Here is a 21,576-nt window from a genome sequence, read left to right on the forward strand (position 1 = left end):
TTCCTTGTCAATTCCAGTTAATAACTAGTAGAATATTTATACTCGGTTATTTAAATTTTATATTATATTTAACTTTGATTGATAGGATTCTATTATTCTCCATCATAATTACTGTATATAAAGAAACACAAAAGATTAAAAAATAAAAAACTTTTTTCGGTAAATTAAACTTGCTTCATAAAAAATAACAAATAATAAACAAGATCTCTACAGAAAGACTCAGTCTCACAAAGAAGATGGGTATGAGCCCTGGAAGGAATATCAGTCAGTATCATGATAATGCTTAGGGAAAAAAAAGAGGAGTACAACATATATTTAATAATAGTTCACGTGATTCAATTTAAAGTTGCTGTATTTTGTTTACCCATGACAAATGCATTCTGCCTATTGCAAGAGTGAGACCATAATGATAATAAGTTGTTGACTTTGTTCATTTTTTCAGGCTTTCTGAAATCCAGAGAAAGAACATACCAGAAGTTTTATTCTCAACTGACCCGCACACAAATGTTTACTCAGTTCATTGAAGAGTGCTCTTTTGTCAGTGACCGCCATGCCTCTTTAGAGTTCTTTGATGAATGTGTTGAAAAGGTAATTTGCCTTTTTAAACTCATTTGCCTAAACATATCTTAACACTTAAATAATTTTAGTATTGTTTATTTTTATAATTTACTTCATGAATCTATAGTGCAGACAGCATGAACAAAAAATGTACAGACTAGAAATGGGAAACAGTAAATATGTTAAATAAAGTGCCTTAAAATCACTTTAATGTTTTTGATTTTTAATACATTTGTAAACCTTTATGAAATCATGTTTTCTCTTTATCATTATTGAATACTGAGTGTAGGTTTAAGGGAAAATTTATTAATTTAAAATAAAATCTGCAATGCAGTAAAGTGTGCAGAAAATGAAGGGATCTGAATACTTTCTGAATTCAATGTACCTTTGCATTTAGTCTGTTTGTTTATTACTGAAGCTGGTGTTCAATGAATAAGGACCACATAGCTCTTACAATTCATTGTAGCTTAACAGCTTTACGTTTCCTAGAATCAGTTTAGAAAAACAATTAAGATTACATGAATTATACCCCCTTACTTTTTGCTCTTCTTTCAATTAAAAATCAATACACATTGTATTTTAAATTCACACACAGAGATCATAGACATTATTAAACTAAAGTAAATTAGCCCAGAATTTCAGTGAGAGGCAGAAAACAACCTCTGATTAAGAGACTGATTATAATAGAAACCTTCAGTCACTGCAACCCCTCAGATTATTACCACTGCTTTAAGGACTTAACATAGTACATCCATCCATTATCCAACCTGCTATATCCTAACTACAGGGTCACAGGGGGTCTGCTGGAGCCAATCCCAGCCAACACAGGGTGCAAGGCAGGAAATAAACCCTAGGCAGGGTGCCAGCCCACCGCAGGACACACACACACACACACACCCCCCAAGCACACACTAGGGACAATTTAGAATCACCAATGCACCTAACCTATATGTCTTTGGATTGTGGGAGAAAACCGGAGCACCCGGAGGTAACCCATGCAGACACGGGGAGAACATGCAAACTCCATACAGGGAGGACCCGGGAAGCGAACCCAGGTCCCCTAACTGTGAGGTGGCAGCGCTACCCATTGCGCCACCATGCCGCCCCTAACATAGTACAACCGTATTGAAATTGACATTCACTTTTATATGACTCTAATTAAAAGTATCTGTTTTATTGTAATTTTATCATTTGGGTGATATTTGACTTATCGAAACTCATACAATTCAAACATAAACTTATAAGGACAGCAGTAATCATCATTTCTTCTGCAGCCCACAAACAACCATATCTGACAACATGTGGTGAAAACTCAGTAAACATTAGCAAAATAAGCAGAGACAACCATAAATAACTCTTGTAAGAATGTGGTCACTGGTATTACTATTACTAGTTTCAGTGGCACCAGTACCCATGAAAAGTAATTACATTTTTTAGTGTTACTTCAGTGACATGTCATAAGGAAGACTTGCAATTTTCAAACCTGTGTTTTATTGTTGTGACATATTGTACTACTTGCTCGCTCTTTAGGTAGATGTGGAAAAGCCTGATGAAGTACGTCTCATTGATTTGGATGAAACTCACAGTGGAGAGCACACTGTCTTCATAATGCCACCAGAAGTGCCACAAGGACCTGATGGCAATGAGTGTCCGGCATTGTACAGGTACTGTTGGTGTGTCTGCTTCAACCTGTTATGAACAAGTAATATTTGCTAAGGTAGAGTATGAAGACAAGGAAATGGACAAACTTAAAGGGGGAAAACAAAGGATAGTCGGAAAAGAGACTGGGGCCTCTTACCAACAAAAACAACATTTATTTGTATAAAAAACTTTTCACACTCTGGGTGTACCAGTGTAGTGATGCAAAGAGAAGAGTGACATGTGCCCACCACGTCTGGTTGAATACCAGACATGCTGCTGCATTTTGAATCATCTGCAGCAGGTTGGTGACACATGCCCGGTTCTCCTGCCAGCATGGAGTTGCAGTAGTCCAGACATGACAACAACTTTTATTTCTATAGCACATTTTCATACAAATGATGTAGCTCAAAGTGGTTTACAACATGTCAAAGAAGTAATTACATGCAAAGCAAAACAAAATTATATAAGAAAAATAATGCATAAATACTGTACAAAAAATAATGTGCACATACATGAGACAGGTATATAATTACGAGAAATAGAGTCTTTAAATATAGAACTGTCTCTCCAATTAAGCTGAAGGAAAAAAAACAATAAAATCTCTAGGGTAGACAAGACCAAAGCCTAAACCAGGAATTGTGCTATATACAAGAAGGTCTGTTTTGCCAGATTGAGCTGAAAATGGTGTTTCTTCATCCAGGTTAAAATATCAGTGAGATGTATAGTGATTCCAGCTGAAACTGTGTGGTCTTCTAGAGTTCTAGTTGTGTATCATCAGCATAGCACTGATAAGATAAACCACCATGGGACAGTATAATAGAGCCTAGTGAAGAGGTGTAAAGGGAGAAGGTGTGGAGGGGGGGGTCAGGGGTCAGCACTGATCCTTGAGGCACCACCATTTTTGCACCACTTGTAGGATCTCAAGGGAGGACTCGTATCACCTGAGGGCAATCCCAGTGATGCCAAGGGATATCTGGTAGTTCGCTATGTCAAAGTTAGAGGAGAGATCTAGCAGGATGAGCACAGATGACATGTTGGTAGCTGTGGTCTCCTCTAATGTATCGACAGTGGTGTGTAGTGCTGTTTCAGTGGAGTGACTTTTGTTCAATTCTAAGTGATCATGATTACACAGTCTGTTCTGTAGAAGAAAGGAAGAGACTTGATTACAAATAGCATATTTCAACATTTTGGAAGGAAAGAGAGAGAGAGAGAGACTGGTCTGTAATTACCTAATAAAGATAGGTCAAGAGTGGGCATCTTCAGGACAGGAATTACTGGGACTGCTTGAACAATGTGGAAATGTTCCTATTCTGATTGAGGTATTTATGTCATATGTAATTGCAGAAATGAGTAAGCGGGAGAGATCCTGGATTAGATATGAGGGAGAGGGAGTCAAGTGGACAGGGATTGAGACAGCTTGAGAGTTGGTGGAGAGAGGGAAGAAAACAGAGAATGTTGAGGTGTATTAATGAGGAAGAATGCTGGCTGTGATGAGAGTTGACTCTTTTCCTGAAAAATGGATTGCAAAGTCATCAACAGTCAAGGAAGTTGAGAGTGGAGGAGAGAGGTGAAAGCAGAGGACAAGCCACACGTGTCAGAAGTGTTACTAATTCTGTTTTGAAAGAAACTTACCTTAGCACTTCTAATAGCAGAAGAAAAAGAAGACAGAAGAGTTTGATACTTAACAGATCAGCCTGGGACTTTGATTTCTTCCATTTCCTCTCAGCTATCCTGAGCTCTGTCCATAGACTGAGTAGAGCTTCAGCTCAGGAATGTCTTTCACATGCAGAGCCTAGTGGAAAGAGAACAAACAACATTAAAGTAAGAGGACAAAGTTGAGCGTAGAGTGTCAATGGCTGCACTGGCGACGAGAGAAGTGCTCAGGAAAAGGTGCACAGAGGAGACCAAGGAAGAGAAATGGGTGAGAGAGAGGCAATGGAGCTGATGACTGAAGGACACGATGGCAGGAATGGTGGTGGAGAAAGAGGGAAGGAGCAGAGAGAACTGAATGAAAAGTGGTCAGGTATATGCAGTGGAGTGACGGTGTGGCTGCAGCTGCCTTAACAGTCCTTGAACCCAAAACCACAGATAACATGACTGGGATGACCTGAGGAATGCTTTTATTACAACCAAACAACAGTGTTGAAATAAACAAACAGTGGTGCTAATTCTTCAATAAGTAAATAAATAATCCACGATAAAACTGTACTCTTTAAGTGAGAGTAAAATCAGCAATAAAAAATTAAAGCAAAAATAGCCATAAAATCATGCAAACATCTGGTTCTTTTCCTATTTTTGTCCTTCCTGTCAGAACAGTGCATCTTTCTCCCTTGTCTCCCCAGCTCACCCCATCAAGTCTTGCAGTTGGCAGAGACACAAGCAGCCGTGGCCCCTTTATCAGGCTTTCGCCTTAACAGCCTCCTTCAGCATCTACCTGGATGCTCTGAGCCGAACCTCCATATTCTACTATATACCGTTGGCGTCTGCCAGATCCCTGGGAGACTTTTCTATCACCCCCGTCTCCTTCAGGCTGTTTAGTGGGAGACAATCCTACTGATTCTACCTGCTTTTCTTCGTTTTTTTTTTTCTTCAATCTGGTCACCCATTTCTTGCTCTGGCTCCTCTTTATTCAACTGTGGGGCCCAATTAACATCTGCAGAGTGCCGATGCAGAGTAGTAGATCTAATTAAGAAATCGACTCACCTTGACACCAAACACCTCGCGTCTGCCTAGCTCCTCAGCCACTCACACACCCACTGAGCCCAAGTCGCACTGTTTTTTAAAAATTTGCTCTACTACAGACCTTTATGTCACACAGTACCTGGAAAGTGGTAAAGAACAACAATGTTAATGTTACTGGGGTAAGAGACGGTGACTGAGTGGAACTCAAAAGAAGTGTAATTGTATATGTTACTCAGTGGTGAGAATTTCCAGTTCTTGGAGACTAGTATACCTGTCCCTCCACCTGCTTCAGTTGACCAAGACGTATGAGTGCAGTGGAGTAAAGAGCTGTTGGCATTGCTGCATTTCCTGGATATATCCATGTCTCAATCAATGCCACATCCTGGAGTTTTTTTTAGGTGGCAAATGCTGGAGTAAACTCTGCTTTGTTCACTATGGACTGACATTTCCATAGGCCGAAAGAGATTGGAGTCTCTGAAGTTGTGGCTTGTCGAAGTGGATTTTCTACATTACACTCTCTCTTGTTAGTGGGACAAGAGAAACATTTAGTGTTAATGACAGGAATGCATATTTTGAGAAATGAGAGTAAAGAAAATGAGTACTTTGGAAAAGATTGTCCACATGCTTGATTGATGTTCTTGCACTGTGGACTCGTGTAGGTAGACTAGCGATTTTTACACAAGTTGGTGTTCACACAAGGGCTGTTAAATATAGAGCAGCTGATTGAGCACAGCCGCAAGTATCAGAGCAATTAACATAATGAATCACTTGCGAGAATAATTGAAACTGATCAGAGAAACAAGGATGCATATTGATACCTATAGTAAGCACACAGATGTGAACTGAATGCAGCTCAGAAATAATAATAAAAAAAACACTTCTCTTGTACACAAGTTAATCAAAAAGCCGAAAAACACTTTTTAGTCTCGAAACAGATGCTCGAAGTCCAGAAGTTACTTGCTTGGCCAGGGGCTGCAAACAGTTGTTTAAATACCTTCAATGGGTGCTGTGAGTTTTAAAGGAATTAAAAAGACAAAGTGCTTGTTAAAACAACCGAAACTGAAACTGGCAGCCTGAGAAACAAAAGACATGGATTGATTTGTGGAGTAAGCATAAAAATCCACTTTAGAAATAAATAAAAACCAACAACAGCTCAAAAACACTTACTGCTCTCGAAACAGTCTACCAAAGTCCAGAAGTCCAAATTTTTGCATACAGCAAAAGACTGCCTCATTACTTCTTTTATGTTTAGCACTTAGAATAATAAGCAGACCACTATTAGAAGACGTAAGGTTATGACTTGGAGTGTAGCGGGGCAAACGTTCCAAAATTTGGGAATGTGCTAGATTATTTAAAGCTTTATATACCATTAGTAATATGCTAAAGTCACTTCTACAAGGTACAGGTAACCAATGTAACAACGCTAAAATTGGTGAGATGTGCTCAAGATTCTTGCAGCAGCATTCTGAACTATTTGAAACTGATTGATGTCATTCTTAGGTAGACTGGTTAGGCGTACATTACTATAAATCTAGTCTACTAAAAAAAACACGTGAGTGATTTTTTTACACATCTTGCAATGTTCCTTAAATGGAAAAATGAAGATCTAGTAATATGATCAATATGAAATTTAAAGTTTATATCAGATTCCATTATTACTCCTAAATTCTTTACTTCCACTTTCCCTTTTAATACTAAGGGATCAAGTTTATTTCTAAAAACTTCACTATTTCCATTTGTGCCAACAACTAAGATTTCTGTTCTTTCCTTATTTAGCTTGAGAAAATTACTACTCACCCACTCAGAAATACAAGACAGACATTGTCTCACAGAATTCAGCACACCAGGGTCATCAGATGCTATAGACAGGTAAAGCTAGTGGTAGTTCACCTTGTGTTTTAAGGTAATTTGGCCTAATGGGAGCATGTATATTGAAACAATCAGCAGGCCAAGAATAGATCCTTGAGGCACACCATATACAGTATCATGGACTTCCAGACTACAATTACCACAACCAACAAAGTACTTTCTACCTTTTAAATAAGATTTAAACCAATTTAAGACACTGCCTGAGAGATGCACCAAGTGTTAAGGTGATTTATGAGAATACTGCAGTCTATGGTGTCAAATGGTGCACTCCTGCGTAAAAGAACAAGAACAGATCTGTGGCCTCTGTCCATATTAAGCCACTTGTCATGTACTACTTTATTTCTGTTCTATGCTTTGTTCTAAAACCTCACTGAAACTTACTAAGAATAGAATATTTGATTAAATAAACATTTTGATTTCTTGATAAAATACTTAATCAATAACTTGATTGTAATAGAGGTAAGCATTTATTTGAAAATGATCTTTGAGAAATGAGAAAAGTGCTTTATAAATGTAAAGAATTATTATTATTGTTGTTGTTATTATTTATCTTTCATTCCCTTCTCATCTTTTATGTCACCAGGCTATTCTAGAATTCAAGTATATTAATTTCAGTTGTTGTTTGGAATAACAATATGTGGGATTTTAGTTTCTCCTTGGGGACAAATAAAATCTAATCTATATAAAAGTTTTGAAATTCATATCCTAATCATTCCTAAGCAGTGAGAGTGCTGTTGTGTTTCTGAGAATTGCAAGATCCATGCTGATGCCAATTAGGTAATGTCTTTTCAGCAAATTGTTTAAAGAATACTATGCATCTTAGTATTCTGACTAATAAATTTCCAAATTAACAGTGAAAAGTCTTCACTTGTAAAATGGCAAATGAAATAAGAGCATTCCATAGAATGTACCCAGTTTAGCTGGGTTCTGTACAGACAAGAGTGGAAGTACAGTAACTTGTAATTCCACCCATTTTCCTGGAGCTTTAATGGGAGCAGCGGTAATTGCAGTGCCATGGTTGTAACCCCACACTTAACACTACAACAAAGATATATTTAAAATAAAACATTCTAATTATCAGTTTGGAAAACAGATATAAAGTTTCAGAGCATCTCCACCCATGTATGTTTATCTATTTGTGTGGTAGTGATCTGCTTTATTGTAGTCGGCAGTAAACATAATTTTGCATCTTTTACAGATATGATGTGTTTCCACTCTTAAAGTCAGAGCTCTTTGATAGACCACAAGATTTGCTGAAACTGCAAGCTAAAGGGAGTGCACCCAGCAGTCCAGCCCCTCGCAGGACAAAACAGGTAAAAGTGTGTGCTTCCTGAAAGCATATGAAGCAAGCTGAATTGCTGATATAGTATTTTAAAATCAGATGCAATGTCAGCAATTTCAGTTAAAGGCCCTGGCATAGTTTCAACTTTTTTTTCTTAATAATGAGGAATTATTCACACACCGTTTATTTACATCATTTCTTCCATTATTACAATATTGACTTGGAATGTAAAAAGTCCCGATTTGTTTTTCTGTTGAGCAGACTTTCTTTTTTAAGTAACTATTTGAAATATTCTGCTCAAAAAAATTAAAGGAACACTTTTTAATCAGAGTATAGCATCAAGTCAATGAAACTTCTGGGATATTGATCTGGTCAGTTAAGTATCAGATGGGGTTGTTAATCCGTTTCAGCTGCTTTGGTGTTAATGAAATTAATAACCGGTGTACTAGAGGGGCAACAATAAGACAACCCCCAAAACGGGAATGGTTTAACAGGTGGCAGGAATGGTTTAACACACTGACATTTTTCCCTCCTCATCTTTTCTGACTGTTTTTTCACTAGTTTTGCATTTGGCTACAGTCAGTGTCACTACTGGTAGCATGAGGCGATACCTGGATCCTACAGAGGTTGTACAGGTAAACCAACTTCTCCAGGATGGCACATCAATATGTGCCATTGCCAGAAGGTTTACTGTGTCTCCCAGCACAGTCTCATGGGCATGGAGGAGATTCCAGGAGACAGGATAGGAGACTCTAGGAGAGCTGGACAGGGCAATTGAAGGTCCTCAACCCATCAGCAGGACCGGTATCTGCTCCTATGGGCAAGGAGGAACAGGATGAGCACTGCCAGAGCCCTACAAAATGACCTCCATCAGGCCACTGGTGTGAATGTCTCTGACCAAACAATCAGAAACAGACTTCCTGAGGGCCTGATGTCCTTTAGTGGCCCCTGTGCTCAGTACCTGGCAACGTGGAGCTCGATTGGCATTTGCCATAGAATACCTGAATTGGCAGGTCCACCACCTGCACCCTGTGCTTTTCACAGATGACAGCAGGTTCACCCTGAGCACATGTGACAGACATGAAAGGGTCTGGAGAAGCCGTGGAGAACATTATGTGGCCTGTAACATCGTTCAGCATGACTGGTTTGGTGGTGGGTCAGTGATGGTCTGGGGAAGCATATCCATGGAGGGGCACACAGACCTCTACAGGCTAGACAACGGCACCTTGACTGCCATTAGGTATCAGGATGAAATTCTTGGACCCATTGTCAGACCATATGCTGGTGCAGTGGGTCCTGGGTTCCTCCTGGTGCACAACAATGCCTGGCCTCATGTGACAAGAGTATGCAGGCAGTTCCTGGAGGATGAAGGAATTGATACTATTGACTGGCCCCGACGCTGTCCTGACCTAAATCCAATAGAACACCTCTGTGACATTATGTTTCGGTCCATCTGATGCTACCATGTTGCACCTCAGACTGTCCAGGAGTTCAGTGATGCCCTGGTCCAGATCTGGGAGGAGATCCCCAGGACACCATCGTCTCATTAGGAGCATGCCCTAACGTTGTCAGGCATGCATAGAAGCATGTGTCGGCTATACAAACTGCTGAGTATGATTTGGAATTGCTGCAATGAAATTTCGGCAAAATGGAGTAGCCTGCCACATCATTTTTCACTTTGATTTTTCAGGGTGTCTTTGAATTCAGCCCAATGTAGGTTGATAATTTTCATTTCCATTAAACAATGTGGCGTGCTTTCATTCCTACCACATTGCCCAGTCCGTATCAGTATAGATATCCAGCAGGATTTTTTTCCCATTGAGATCTGATGTGTTTTCGAAGTGTTCCTTTAATTTTTTTGAGCAGTTTATTTTGAATGGTTCTGGGCTAATGAATGTTAACCCTGCTTATTTACATTTACAATGGACATCACGTTTCTGAATACTGGTGTCATATGGTACATGACTACTGTAGGACAGACCTCAAAAAAAATAATTACAAAGAAATCTGGAAAGATTAAGCATTAATATTCACTCTTTCCATCCGTAAAATGGTGCTGTTTCATATGAATAAAGATATAAAACTGCACAATGAATATCAAAGCTCTCTGCAGCATTATTGATGGTTTTTATTCTAAAAATAGTCTGCTTCATATTTACTTAAACATATATTTATAACAAGATTTTATTAAAAATGAAAAAGTTCTGACATTATTTGTCTTGATTTCAGCAAATCAAGACAATTTAAATCAACAAAATCTGACATCTCAATAAGGATGTTTAATCTTTTGATAGACACAATATATTCAATTAGAAGTTAAGAGCAGTGCTAAACACTAATTCTTTTTTTTTTTATTTGATTGGAACACATTAGAACACTCTAGACAAGAACAGGCCACTCAGCCCAACAAAGCTCGCCAGTCCTATCTACTTATTTCTTCCAAAAAAACATCAAGTCGAGTTTTGAAAGTCCCTAACATCTTACTGTCTACCACACTACTTGGTAGCTTATTCCAAATGTCTGTCGTTCTTTGTGTAAACATAAACTTCCTAATGTTTTTGCGAAATTTACCCTTAAATTTACGTCTTCTTGATGAACTCATTTTAAAATAACAGTCTCGATCCACTGTACTAATTCCATTCATAATTTTAAACACTTCAATCATGTCACCTCTTAATCTTCTTTTGCTTAAACTGTATAGGCTCAGCTCTTTTAATCTTTCCTCATAATTCAACCCCTGTAGCCCTGGAATCAGCCTAGTCGCTCTTCTCTGGAACCTTTTCTAGCACTGCTATGTCCTTTTTGTAGCCTGGAGACCAAAATTGCACACAGTAGTCCAGATGAGGCCTCACCAGTGCATTGTAAAGGTTGAGCATAACCTCCTTGGACTTGTACTTCACACATTAAGGCTCTACATAACCTAACATTCTGTTAGCCTTTTTAATGGCTTCTGGTCGGGAAGTCGATAGCTTAGAGTCCACTATGACTCCTAAATCCTTCTCATAAGGTGTACTCTTGATTTTCCTACTGCCCATTGTGTATTCAAACCTCACATTTTTACTTCCTATGTGTAATACTTTACATTTACTGACATTAAATTTCATCTGCCACAAATCTGCCCAAGCCTGTATGCTATCCAAGTCCTTCTGTAATAATATAACAGATTCCAAATTATCTGCTAATCCACCTATCTTGGTATCATCTGCAGACTTAACCAGCTTGTTACTTATATTCCTATCTAAATCATTTATATATGTATTAAAAATAGCAGAAGACCTAGCACTGACCCCTGTGGAACACCACTCTTAACATCGGCCAGTTCTGATGAGGTTACTCGTACCATCACTCTCTGCTTCCTGTGTCTGAGCCGATTCTGCACCCATCTAAAAACATCACCCTGAACTCCAACTTCTTTTAATTTGATGCCCAACCTCTCATGTGGCACCTTATCAAATGCTTTCTGAAAGTCCAGATAAATAATATCATATGCTCCATTTTGATCGTATCCTTTTGTTGCCTCCTCATAGAATTCCAGCATGTTAGTAAAACACGACCTCCCTCTCTTGAACCCATGCTGATTGTTCAGAATAACTCCTGTCCTTGCCAGATGTTGCTCAATCGTATCCTTAATAATTCCTTCCATTAATTTTCCTATGATGCATGTTAAGCTTACTGGCCTATTGTTGCTTGGATCTGCCCTGTCACCCATTTTATATAATGGGGTGATATTTGCCATTTTCCAGTCCTTCGGAATCTCTCCAGTGCGCAATGACTTCCTAAAAATATGTGTCAAGGGTTTATGTATGTACTCTCTAGCCTCCTTAAGAACTCGAGGATAAATATTATCTGGTCCTGGTGATTTGTTTGATTTCAGTTTATTTAATCTGAGCAGCACTTCTTCCTCTACAATTTCCAAATCCCTCAGTACCTCCTTAGTAGTCGCGTTTACCTCTGGGAGGTTATCCACTTGCTCACTTGTAAACACCTAAGAAAAATGTTACTTTAGGGCATCCACTATTTCACTCTGTATCTTTTAATTCCCCTTTACTATTTCTGATGCACTTGACCTCCTCCTTGACTGTTCATTTACTACTAAAATACTGAAAGAATCTCTTAGGGTCTTCTTTTGCCTAATCTGCTATATTCCTCTCCAACTGTCTTTTAGCCTCCCTGATATCCTTCTTAATGGTTGCTCTCATGTTCTCATACTCTCTACAATTCACTTTGCAGTCATTACTTTTATATGCCTTATAAAGCAGTTTTTTCCTTTGCAACTTCTTTTTTAAATCTTTATTAATCCACCATGGAGTTTTTTTAAAATTTCCTATTAATTCCAAATTTAGGTATGTATTTGTCCTGCATTACATGTAAAACATTTTTAAACCTGTTCCACTGCTCCTCGACTGTCTCCACACTTAAAAGCTTATCCCAGTGAATCCTACTTAGACATTGTTGCATCTGGTCAAAATTAGCCCTACCAAAGTTCAACTTAACAATTTTAGTCTTTGCATCTGCACTCTTACAAAATACTTAGTAATTACCATCATCCCATATTACATCATTTCTTTCCTGCCATCAGGGATGACTCCCAGAATAAAATATGCATATCCATAGAGCATGTGTAGGCAAAAAATGTTTTGATGAGCATGATGGTAGCATTTTACATTTAGCTTACTTAATTGCCTATTCTGAGTCCAACTAAGCTTCTATAAGAGATCCTGGAATGACACCTGATATGGTGTTTTCATTATTTGTCTGTAAGATGTGAATTAATTGACTCTTTCATATACAGTATCCCTTGTACAAAATATGTTATATGGTTAAACACTGTGGACATACAAACTTTTCTGTCTATCACGCAAATTCATATTGGTGATTTAATTGTTGGCCTCTGCCTGTTAATATGGTACCATCTAGTGTTGTAATATTAATTGCAGTTATTCAGTAGAGTAGAACATATACAGTATTGCATTTAGATTGGTAACCCTGAAAGCAGATATACGGCTTAACATAGTTAACAAGCCAAGCAGAGTTTTGTAATCCGTATTAACTTTAAAAGTCTATTGACCACAATCAAAATATTTTATAAAAATAAAAAACTCTGAATATTAATATAATTAACTTATTTTCTGAAACATATGAAAACATATTTTCTCAAGAAATCTTTTTGCCTTTTATTGATTTGTTACATTGTAGTTAAACTGGATAAGCAGCTGGCAGTGACAAAATTCTTCTAAATCTTACTCACTGTATGCTTTGTTAGTGATAAAAGACATTTTTTTAAAGGTTTGCTTTATTTGTCCCAGGAAATCAAGCTAGCCCAGAAACGAGCCCAAAAATATTCTTCAGTGCCAGAAATGTGGTCAAAATGTTTGCTTGGTCATTGCTATGGTCTGTGGTTCATCTACCTTCCTACATATGTGCGAGCTGAGAGTTCCAAGGTGCGAGCCTTACACACTGCTTATGAGGTACTAAAGCATATGGAGACTAGGAAGGTTGTACTACCTGATGAGGTGGGTCTTGGTTTTTTATTAACATTAGAACTGCTAAATTAATTAGTGTGTTCAATATGATATTATAATTATGATGGAAATAGACTGTGGTCAGTTATTGTGCCTTTATTTTAATACTGTGCTGCCTTTGTTGCTTTTTTAAAAAATCAAAAAAATTTTGATGACATCAAATAATCTAATGAATGACAGTATATTACATTAATGACTGACTGGTCTTGTTAAGGATATAAATCTATATCTTATAGTTTGTACACTGTTAGTTTTACATTGTTACTTAGCCATATGATGATCTCAGTCTCTTCCTACTATTTTTTAAGCACATAATACATCAGCCCCACTTTATCCAGTTCAGGACTGTGAGTGTCAAAACCTATTCTAGTAGTGCTTGAGCACACAAGGTGAACAAGACAAGCACCTAAACTCACGTTAACACAGGGCTAAATTGAAATTGCCAATTAAACTAACGCAAACACTATACCCAGTGAAGAAAACACACATACAAATAGGAAGCTTCCAAAGTCCATACATATAGTAACCAGGTTTGCAATTTGAACTCATGATCCATGTGGCAGCAGTGCTACTCACTGGGCCATTGTGACCCCCTTTGATAAAATGATCAATAGTCATGTAGAAAGAAGGTTGTAGATGCCTACAAGTGTGGAAAGGGATCTAAAAAGATCTCCAAACAATTGGAAGTAAACTATTTAACTGTCTGGAAGATCATCTACATGTGGAGAAGATTTTAGACAACTGCTAACTTATCCAGGCCAGGTTCAACAAGTTCAGCTCGAAAAGAGAATGCAAGATTCTGAAAGAAGTATCGGAGACCCTTTCTGCCTTGTGACAGTGCATGTTGACAGTACAGAAACTGCACAGGAGACAACCTCCCAATCCACCTCTGCCCTTCCATGTTAACCTTATAAAAACTCCATGGATGCTCCCCCTACCCTGCTTAATGACATTGCAAAAACTACAGCGGGGTCAAAGCTCATTGAACTTCATGGGGAACCACCCATCAGCTCATTGACAAAGAAAAAATAGAGACCCCTCCCTATGTTATTTATATGTTTATGAACACATGTAATCCTCATTCTCAAGTCAAACTCCCAATCTAAACAAATGTAATGCATTGATTGTACATAAATGTGTGATTAAGAGCTGAACATGTTAGAGGCTTATCTGCCAGTTTACACAATATTAAAATTAAGCAGGTGCAACTGTGGAATGTATTGTGGTTTGACAAGGCAATACATTACAATAGCCAGTACAATAAATATCACTCAGGATTAATATTCATTTCATTAATTATAGTTGTGGATTACTGCTGCTAAACTAAAATGACATTTATTAAAGATACCTGTTTGAAAATATGTAAAAGTGCAAAACCTTTCTTTAACTAAGAAATTCTAATTACAATCAGTTCACATTATTTATGGTAGTCTTTAGAGTAGGAGTAGCTACTCACATGGTATCTTCCCATGAATTTGAAGCTAAAAACACAAAAAACACAATTTAGCATAAAATATTTGGCTTTCTAATCCTAGACATTTTTACTCAGATTCATATATATATATATATATATATATATATATATATATATATATATATATATATATATATATATATATGTAACTTTTATTATTTACCTTGTTCTATGTCAGGTATGCTACCGTATACTGATGCAACTCTGTGGTCAGTATGGACAGCCAGTGTTAGCTGTCAGAGTGCTTCTAGAGATGAAGAAGGCAGGCATTACACCTAACACCATCACCTATGGCTACTACAATAAGGTTAGTCATTTTTTTGTCATACTGGTAGTGAAATATAAAACCTCAAAGATATGCACAATACTTGTGAAAAAATATCTCATAGCAGATTGATACATCTAGGTATAAATTCTTCTCGTATTATAGATCTAAAGTTTATTGTCAAATGTCTGGCTTATAACATGTAATATTAAAATATAAATTCATCTGGAACTTAACACCTTTTTGTTGCATTTATATTGGTCTGCATGACAATTGAATTCTTTAGTAGCAAGTGTTTTTTCATCATGTAACAACTTCATATGTCAAATGTGACTTTGCTTACTACTTCACATCATTTCTTAAAGAGCAGCTCAGATAGCTAACAGGGGGTTATAAATCCATTTCTGTACAGATACAGAATACTGGTAATAGTATATTGACAAATAAAAGGAAAAAGGTAGCTGTTAAGTCATGCAGAATTTTTTAATCATTCCGGTCTATAATTAGGATATTATATGGTATAACTGCTTACCAGTATACTGTCTTTTAGACATTAAAAAGTGCAGTTGGTGATCTTTACCTGGAATGAAAGGTTCATGCTTGAAAGCTGCCACTCTGGAAACTTGCAAGGCTGACGTGATATGTGTGAATGTTAAATTCTAGTTAATTTCTGGGGTTGCATTTGTGATAGTAGCTAATATGGATGTGGCATTTACACCTTCTCCCATGTCTACATGGCTTTCATCAGAGTATGCATGGTGGCAAAGGAAACCAATAAGATGTGCATTTTAGATTAAATGGTGACTCCAAAATCCACAGTTTAACGATTTTTGTCTTTTCCTCAGCACTACCGTGGTATGCACTGGGTCCTCTGAATACTGTAAAATAGACTTCTAGGTTAGCTTAGAAATTGAGCTGATAGAAATATAACTGGAGGTATGAACAGATTTCATTACACATCCATTATGATTTGTAATATAATGTGAAGGTTTGATCTATGAATATGTTTTATTATACATACTCTCTGTATGATAGAGCTGCAATGTAGAATATTCAGGACCTCAGAAATTAATTCAGCAGGTTTAGTTCACTTACTGTTTCTGTAAAAACATACATTAACTTTCATATTAATCCATTATACTTCAAGGCGGTGTTAGAGTGCAAGTGGCCATCTACCAATCAAGGTGGGAGGCTGCGATGGACTAAGCTGCGCAATGTTATCCTTGGTGTGGCCCAGTTCAGGCAGCCAATCAAGCGACGGCAGCTTGAGCAGGGATCTGTCACTAACACGTCAGGTAAGTCCAAGAAGTAGGATTTATTTTTTTATTAAATACTTTAAAATGTATGTTAAAATTTGCGTGATTATGAGTGCATCATTTAAAGACAAGGTGATCATAGTATAGTTTCATTGTAGATCTTACTTTGAAACTACTTTTTGTTTGTTTTTATATAAACCAAATTTTGTATAGCAATTAATTCTAAATAAGAAGCTGAGCCCAGAGCACTACTTAGTCTAAGTATCAGGTATGTGGAAAAATGTTTTTGCTGGATAGTTTGAACATACTGTTTATTACAGATCTGCATTGTAAAAACATATTTTGTAGAGGTTATTTCCACTTACAATGTATAAAAAGTAATATTTTGTATAATGTGTCTCAACATTGCAGCAGTTCAGTGTTAATGTTTTATTTACAAATGAAGATTAAAATTCTTTTTTGCTTATGTTTTCCTGGAGATACACAAAAAATAGGTGTTATAGTGATACAATGCATTGAGTATATTTAGAACATTACAACATACAACAGTGTACAACCAGAGGCAGTAAGGAAGAGGAGGCAGATAATCGAGTGCTTCAGCTATTCATGACATATTCCTTGATCGGCAAAAACACTGGTGGCTCTGCTGCTAATATGTCAGAGAATAGTTACATTATATGGCACATTTATTTGTATGGGAGTGTTTGAAGTATGTCTTCACAAACCATGAAAAATACCATCTTATGAACTGTCTCAGAATTGGTAACTCTGACTTTTATTCTTGTGTGAATGTGATGACATACAAACAATGATGCTACTAGTCCTAACACATTTTAGGATACTATTTATTGCTTTGAAATTGTTATTCTGTTCTACACAGATAATTTTTATTTAAAGAATTTCTGCTGTCAGAAATTCTGAATTCTCAATGCATATAGCATGTAATTTTATTTTATAACAGTTAAGTGTCAGGCGGAAGCATATCAAATACTTAGAAGATTTAAATATTTCTACAGATTTTATTGGTAAACTGAGGTACTAGGGTGTTGTACTGTGTTAGCCATTATGAATGTAGAGAAAAGCTAAGCAAAATGACACCTTTTATTGGCTAACTAAAAAGATTACAATATGCAAGCTTTCGAGGCAACTCAGGCCCCTTCTTCAGGCAAGATATCTTGCCTGAAGAAGGGGCCTGAGTTGCCTCGAAAGCTTGCATATTGTAATCTTTTTGGTTAGCCAATAAAAGGTGTCATTTTGCTTGGCTTTTGGTAAACTGAAAAATCTTATAGCATTATTGTAAGCCCAAGAGCTACACCTTGGGTAAAGTAGTATATTATGGGAAATACCATTTTGACAGATGATTTAAACATTATAGTTAAAAAAATAAATAAAAAAATGGTCATCAAGTTTGTAATGAAAGGTTCAAATTATCACAAATAAAATTTAAGAAGTAAAGATGTCTGGTTATGTAGTATAATTGAAGATTGAAATGTAAGAGAGGACAAGCAGTTTGTTAGCAAAACTTTAAAGTAAAGCTAATTACCTGTATTCACGTTTTGAATTAGTCATTTTAGAATAATCATTTAGTGTATATTTTGTTACTGCTCAATAAATATAAATATGATGTGACATTGGTGTTTCTTGTGGGTGAGCTGTGGCTACCGGTAATACTTCATTTAAAAAAAAAAAACAATGTCGTATAGAAAAAGGAAGTTGTAAAACACATCCAATATATGGTTATTTAAGGATTCAAGAGGAAATTTCCAAATCATTGAAAATGACATATAATATAGTAAAGCCCACAATGAACAAATTGTAAAGAGGATAATTTAGACCTTCATTAATCACCAGATTAACGTCTATTTTACTGGTTTACCTAGGTTAACTGGTTGTCCCTAAATCATTTTCCTCCATTCCTCATGGTCCCAAGCGTCCTTTGGGGTAGAACCATTTTTGTTTCCATATCATCTGACACCTCTTCCAACCATGTCTTCTTTGGCCTCCCTCCTAGCCTCATTTCCCACCATCTCCATCTTGGTGCATCTTTTCGCCCAGTCATCCTTTTTCTTTTAATTCCATTTATTCAAAGCACTTTATTGTGTTTCTCCTCAGCACAACATTTGTCGACAACACAAGCCTTTCTTTTAACTTGGCATACGTCTTCTCCTCACACAATTTTAACAGACCTTTACTAATCAATGTCAAAGAGACTTCTGTAGATGTTAAAATGGGGGGCAACTCCTGGTATTTCTTCAATGCACTTCTCACCCTGGCTATTATCGCTGTGCTTGCACCTCCATCCATACTCAACATGTCATCCTAGTGGCGGAACTTCACTACCTTCTCCAAAACAACTCCATTGACAGTACATTAATTTTCACTTACTACATCAACATTCTACACCCCCTCACACACTTTCTACAAGCAAAGGTCACAGTTGCCGCCTGCCTCTGACACCACTACATCTTTTATGTACCTGCTTTCAACAGCCCGTGCATTGGATTAAATTTCTACACATCTTACATGGTCATGCGCTGACCTCTTCCACACCTTGGTCTTTTTGTGCATTTATGTTTGGAGCCTTTTGCTTCCAAATTATTTGTCCATTTAAGTATTTTCTCCTATGCTTAACACTTGTCTTTTTGCTATCAAAACAAGATCATCTACATACAAGAAAACACTGGTGCAGCCACTTCCATGATCCATATTCTCCTGTCTTAACTGCAGTTTGTACTTCCATATACATTGACATCAATGCAGACACTAAAAATACATTCACACCTTTCTCTGCATTAACATTTTTAAACACCATATGCAGCTCTTCTTTACTAGAGGCACATTCTTGCAATGCAGCACCATGTCTTGTACCAGTTCTATCAATACTAAAGCATTTTTTGTGATTTGTAGGCATTGGAAATTTACAGGGACACCGTAATACAAGAATGTACTAATTTCTTGATGTGTATTTTGTAATATATTAAAGATTGTATTGTGTTTCTGTACTATATTACAATTTGCCAATTCCTCATTTATTTGAGAAAAGTTAGAGTAGCAATTATACCCACTTAATTTTTTTTTTTTTTTGTTGAAATGGTTTTCAAATATCTCAGAAGACTTGGAATACTCATTCATTGTACATAACACATAAGTGTGTGTCTTTCTAAAATGAGTTCTGTGTAAGCCAATGTAAGATAAGCTGTTATGTGTGTAGAAGAACTGTTAGTTAATAATTGAGATTAGAATGTTTAATATATAAGATGTAATATTTGAATATATATGCATATGCATTTAAAATTCAGGATATATTTATTTTCATATTAACATAGGGTTTTCATGCTAAATTATTTTTTAACCTTATTTACTGAGCACTTTGCATACCTCAAACACTTACCAGAAAAACCTTATGACAATAGTCACATGTTTTTGAACACCTCAGTTTTTTTTCAGTTTAATGGAAGTGCATGTAGTTTAATTTCTTAATGTCTCGTGAAATCTATGCATAGAACAAATAAGCAATGGCAAATAAAAATAGGTCAAGAAATCATTAAGTGTACAAAGTTTTATTCGAATGTTTGATTCAACAGAATAGATACCTTTTGCTGATATAACAGACAAACTGTGGTAACCCTTTTGATTCAGAATTCCAGTCAATCTGTGCAAGTCAAAAACTCTGCCTGCAACAAAGGGACACCAGACCATCACACTCCATCCTCCATTTTTGACAGTTGGTATTGCACACTGAGGAACCAAGGAACCAACCTTTCACCAACTCGACAGCATACAAACACCCTGAGTGATGAACCAAAGATTTCAAATTTTGATTCATTGGACATTCTTTCAGTCTGCAGTAGTCCACATCTGGTATTTTAAGGCCCTATTATGTCCTTTAAGGGATGTCTGTCTTACTGCCACTCACGCTGTCAAACCTGCAGCACAAAGTCCCCTCTTCACAGTAGAAACTGAGACTTGTTTTTTTTTTTCTTCAACCTCTGTTTAAGCTGTGCTTAAAGCTCTTATGCTGTGATGAGGCGCCTATCATGTAAGCTGGTGACCTTCAGAAATTTGTCATCTGATTGGGTTGTGACTTTGAGTCTGCCAGATCTCTGCCTAGCATAGTTTTTTTTCCAGTTTCCAATTGCCTTTGGATTGTGTACGACTCTGTACATTTGACACTTGACTTTTTTTTTTTCTTTTTTCAATTTCTCTAAATGAAAGGCCTGTACTTCTAAGGGTAATAATGCTCTGTTCATTGGTTAATTGCCATTATCATTGGAATTTACAACTTTCTACAGTATAACATTATTCAAGTACTACTACATTGTTCCACTGTTCACTGTAATGTTACAACTCTGCTTTAAGACAGACAGAGGGTTTTTAAGTAATCAACAGACATTGGGACATCTGTGTAAATCATTTGTTTCAGCTTGGAAGATTTGTAGGTTGTAGCTTATTAGTTTTTCCCTAAAGAAGTCTCATTTGTAATACAGTATTCTGAAATTTCCTTTTTTTTCAGTTTTTGCAAACCTAACTTTTAACTTTAAACTTCTGACACTTTACTGCTTACCTTTTCACCATTTTAGGTCATTCATTGCATTTCAATTGATTAAATGTGAAGACAAACTGGAAAAACTGAAGTGTTATCAAGCATTTCATTTTAGACAGGGCAAGAAACTGCCTCACTGGAAATGTGTAAAAGCTGTGGCCAAATGTGCCAGATGTGACTGACAAGTCAGGTCTCCTCACTAGTTATTTAATAATGTCTTTCTTTCTCATGGGTGGTGGTTGAACTGAATTTAGTTTTGTTAAGTTTGACTTGACTGTATGGAACGTTATATGCTTTTAATAAATTTAATAAAAGATAGAAGAAAAAATGTCTTGTAACATAGATAGATACACACACACACATATATTGATAAATTATTTTTATTTTCCTATGGACTGTTTTTTATAAAAAGTGAAATCTTGGCAATCTTTATGGTAAATGTAAAATGGTAGCATCCAAGACCAGCTGAAAACTATGCCTTTTC

At 36.7% G+C, this 21,576-nt stretch overlaps 1 protein-coding gene across 1 annotated transcript in view; it reads left to right on the forward strand.

Annotated features, from left to right (window-relative positions):
* Positions 1–21,576, forward strand: part of LOC114646119 (DENN domain-containing protein 4B-like) — a 155,186-nt gene that overhangs the window by 99,875 nt on the left and 33,735 nt on the right. Inside the window, exons 13-18 of the mRNA XM_028794114.2 lie at positions 443–588; positions 2,089–2,222; positions 7,949–8,063; positions 13,339–13,545; positions 15,207–15,335; positions 16,441–16,588. Coding sequence (XP_028649947.1) covers positions 443–588; positions 2,089–2,222; positions 7,949–8,063; positions 13,339–13,545; positions 15,207–15,335; positions 16,441–16,588 — 879 coding nt within the window. The remainder of the gene's footprint in view (positions 1–442; positions 589–2,088; positions 2,223–7,948; positions 8,064–13,338; positions 13,546–15,206; positions 15,336–16,440; positions 16,589–21,576) is intronic.

Source organism: Erpetoichthys calabaricus, chromosome 2, assembly GCF_900747795.2.
Source record: "Erpetoichthys calabaricus chromosome 2, fErpCal1.3, whole genome shotgun sequence".
NCBI classification, from domain to species: domain Eukaryota; kingdom Metazoa; phylum Chordata; class Cladistia; order Polypteriformes; family Polypteridae; genus Erpetoichthys; species Erpetoichthys calabaricus.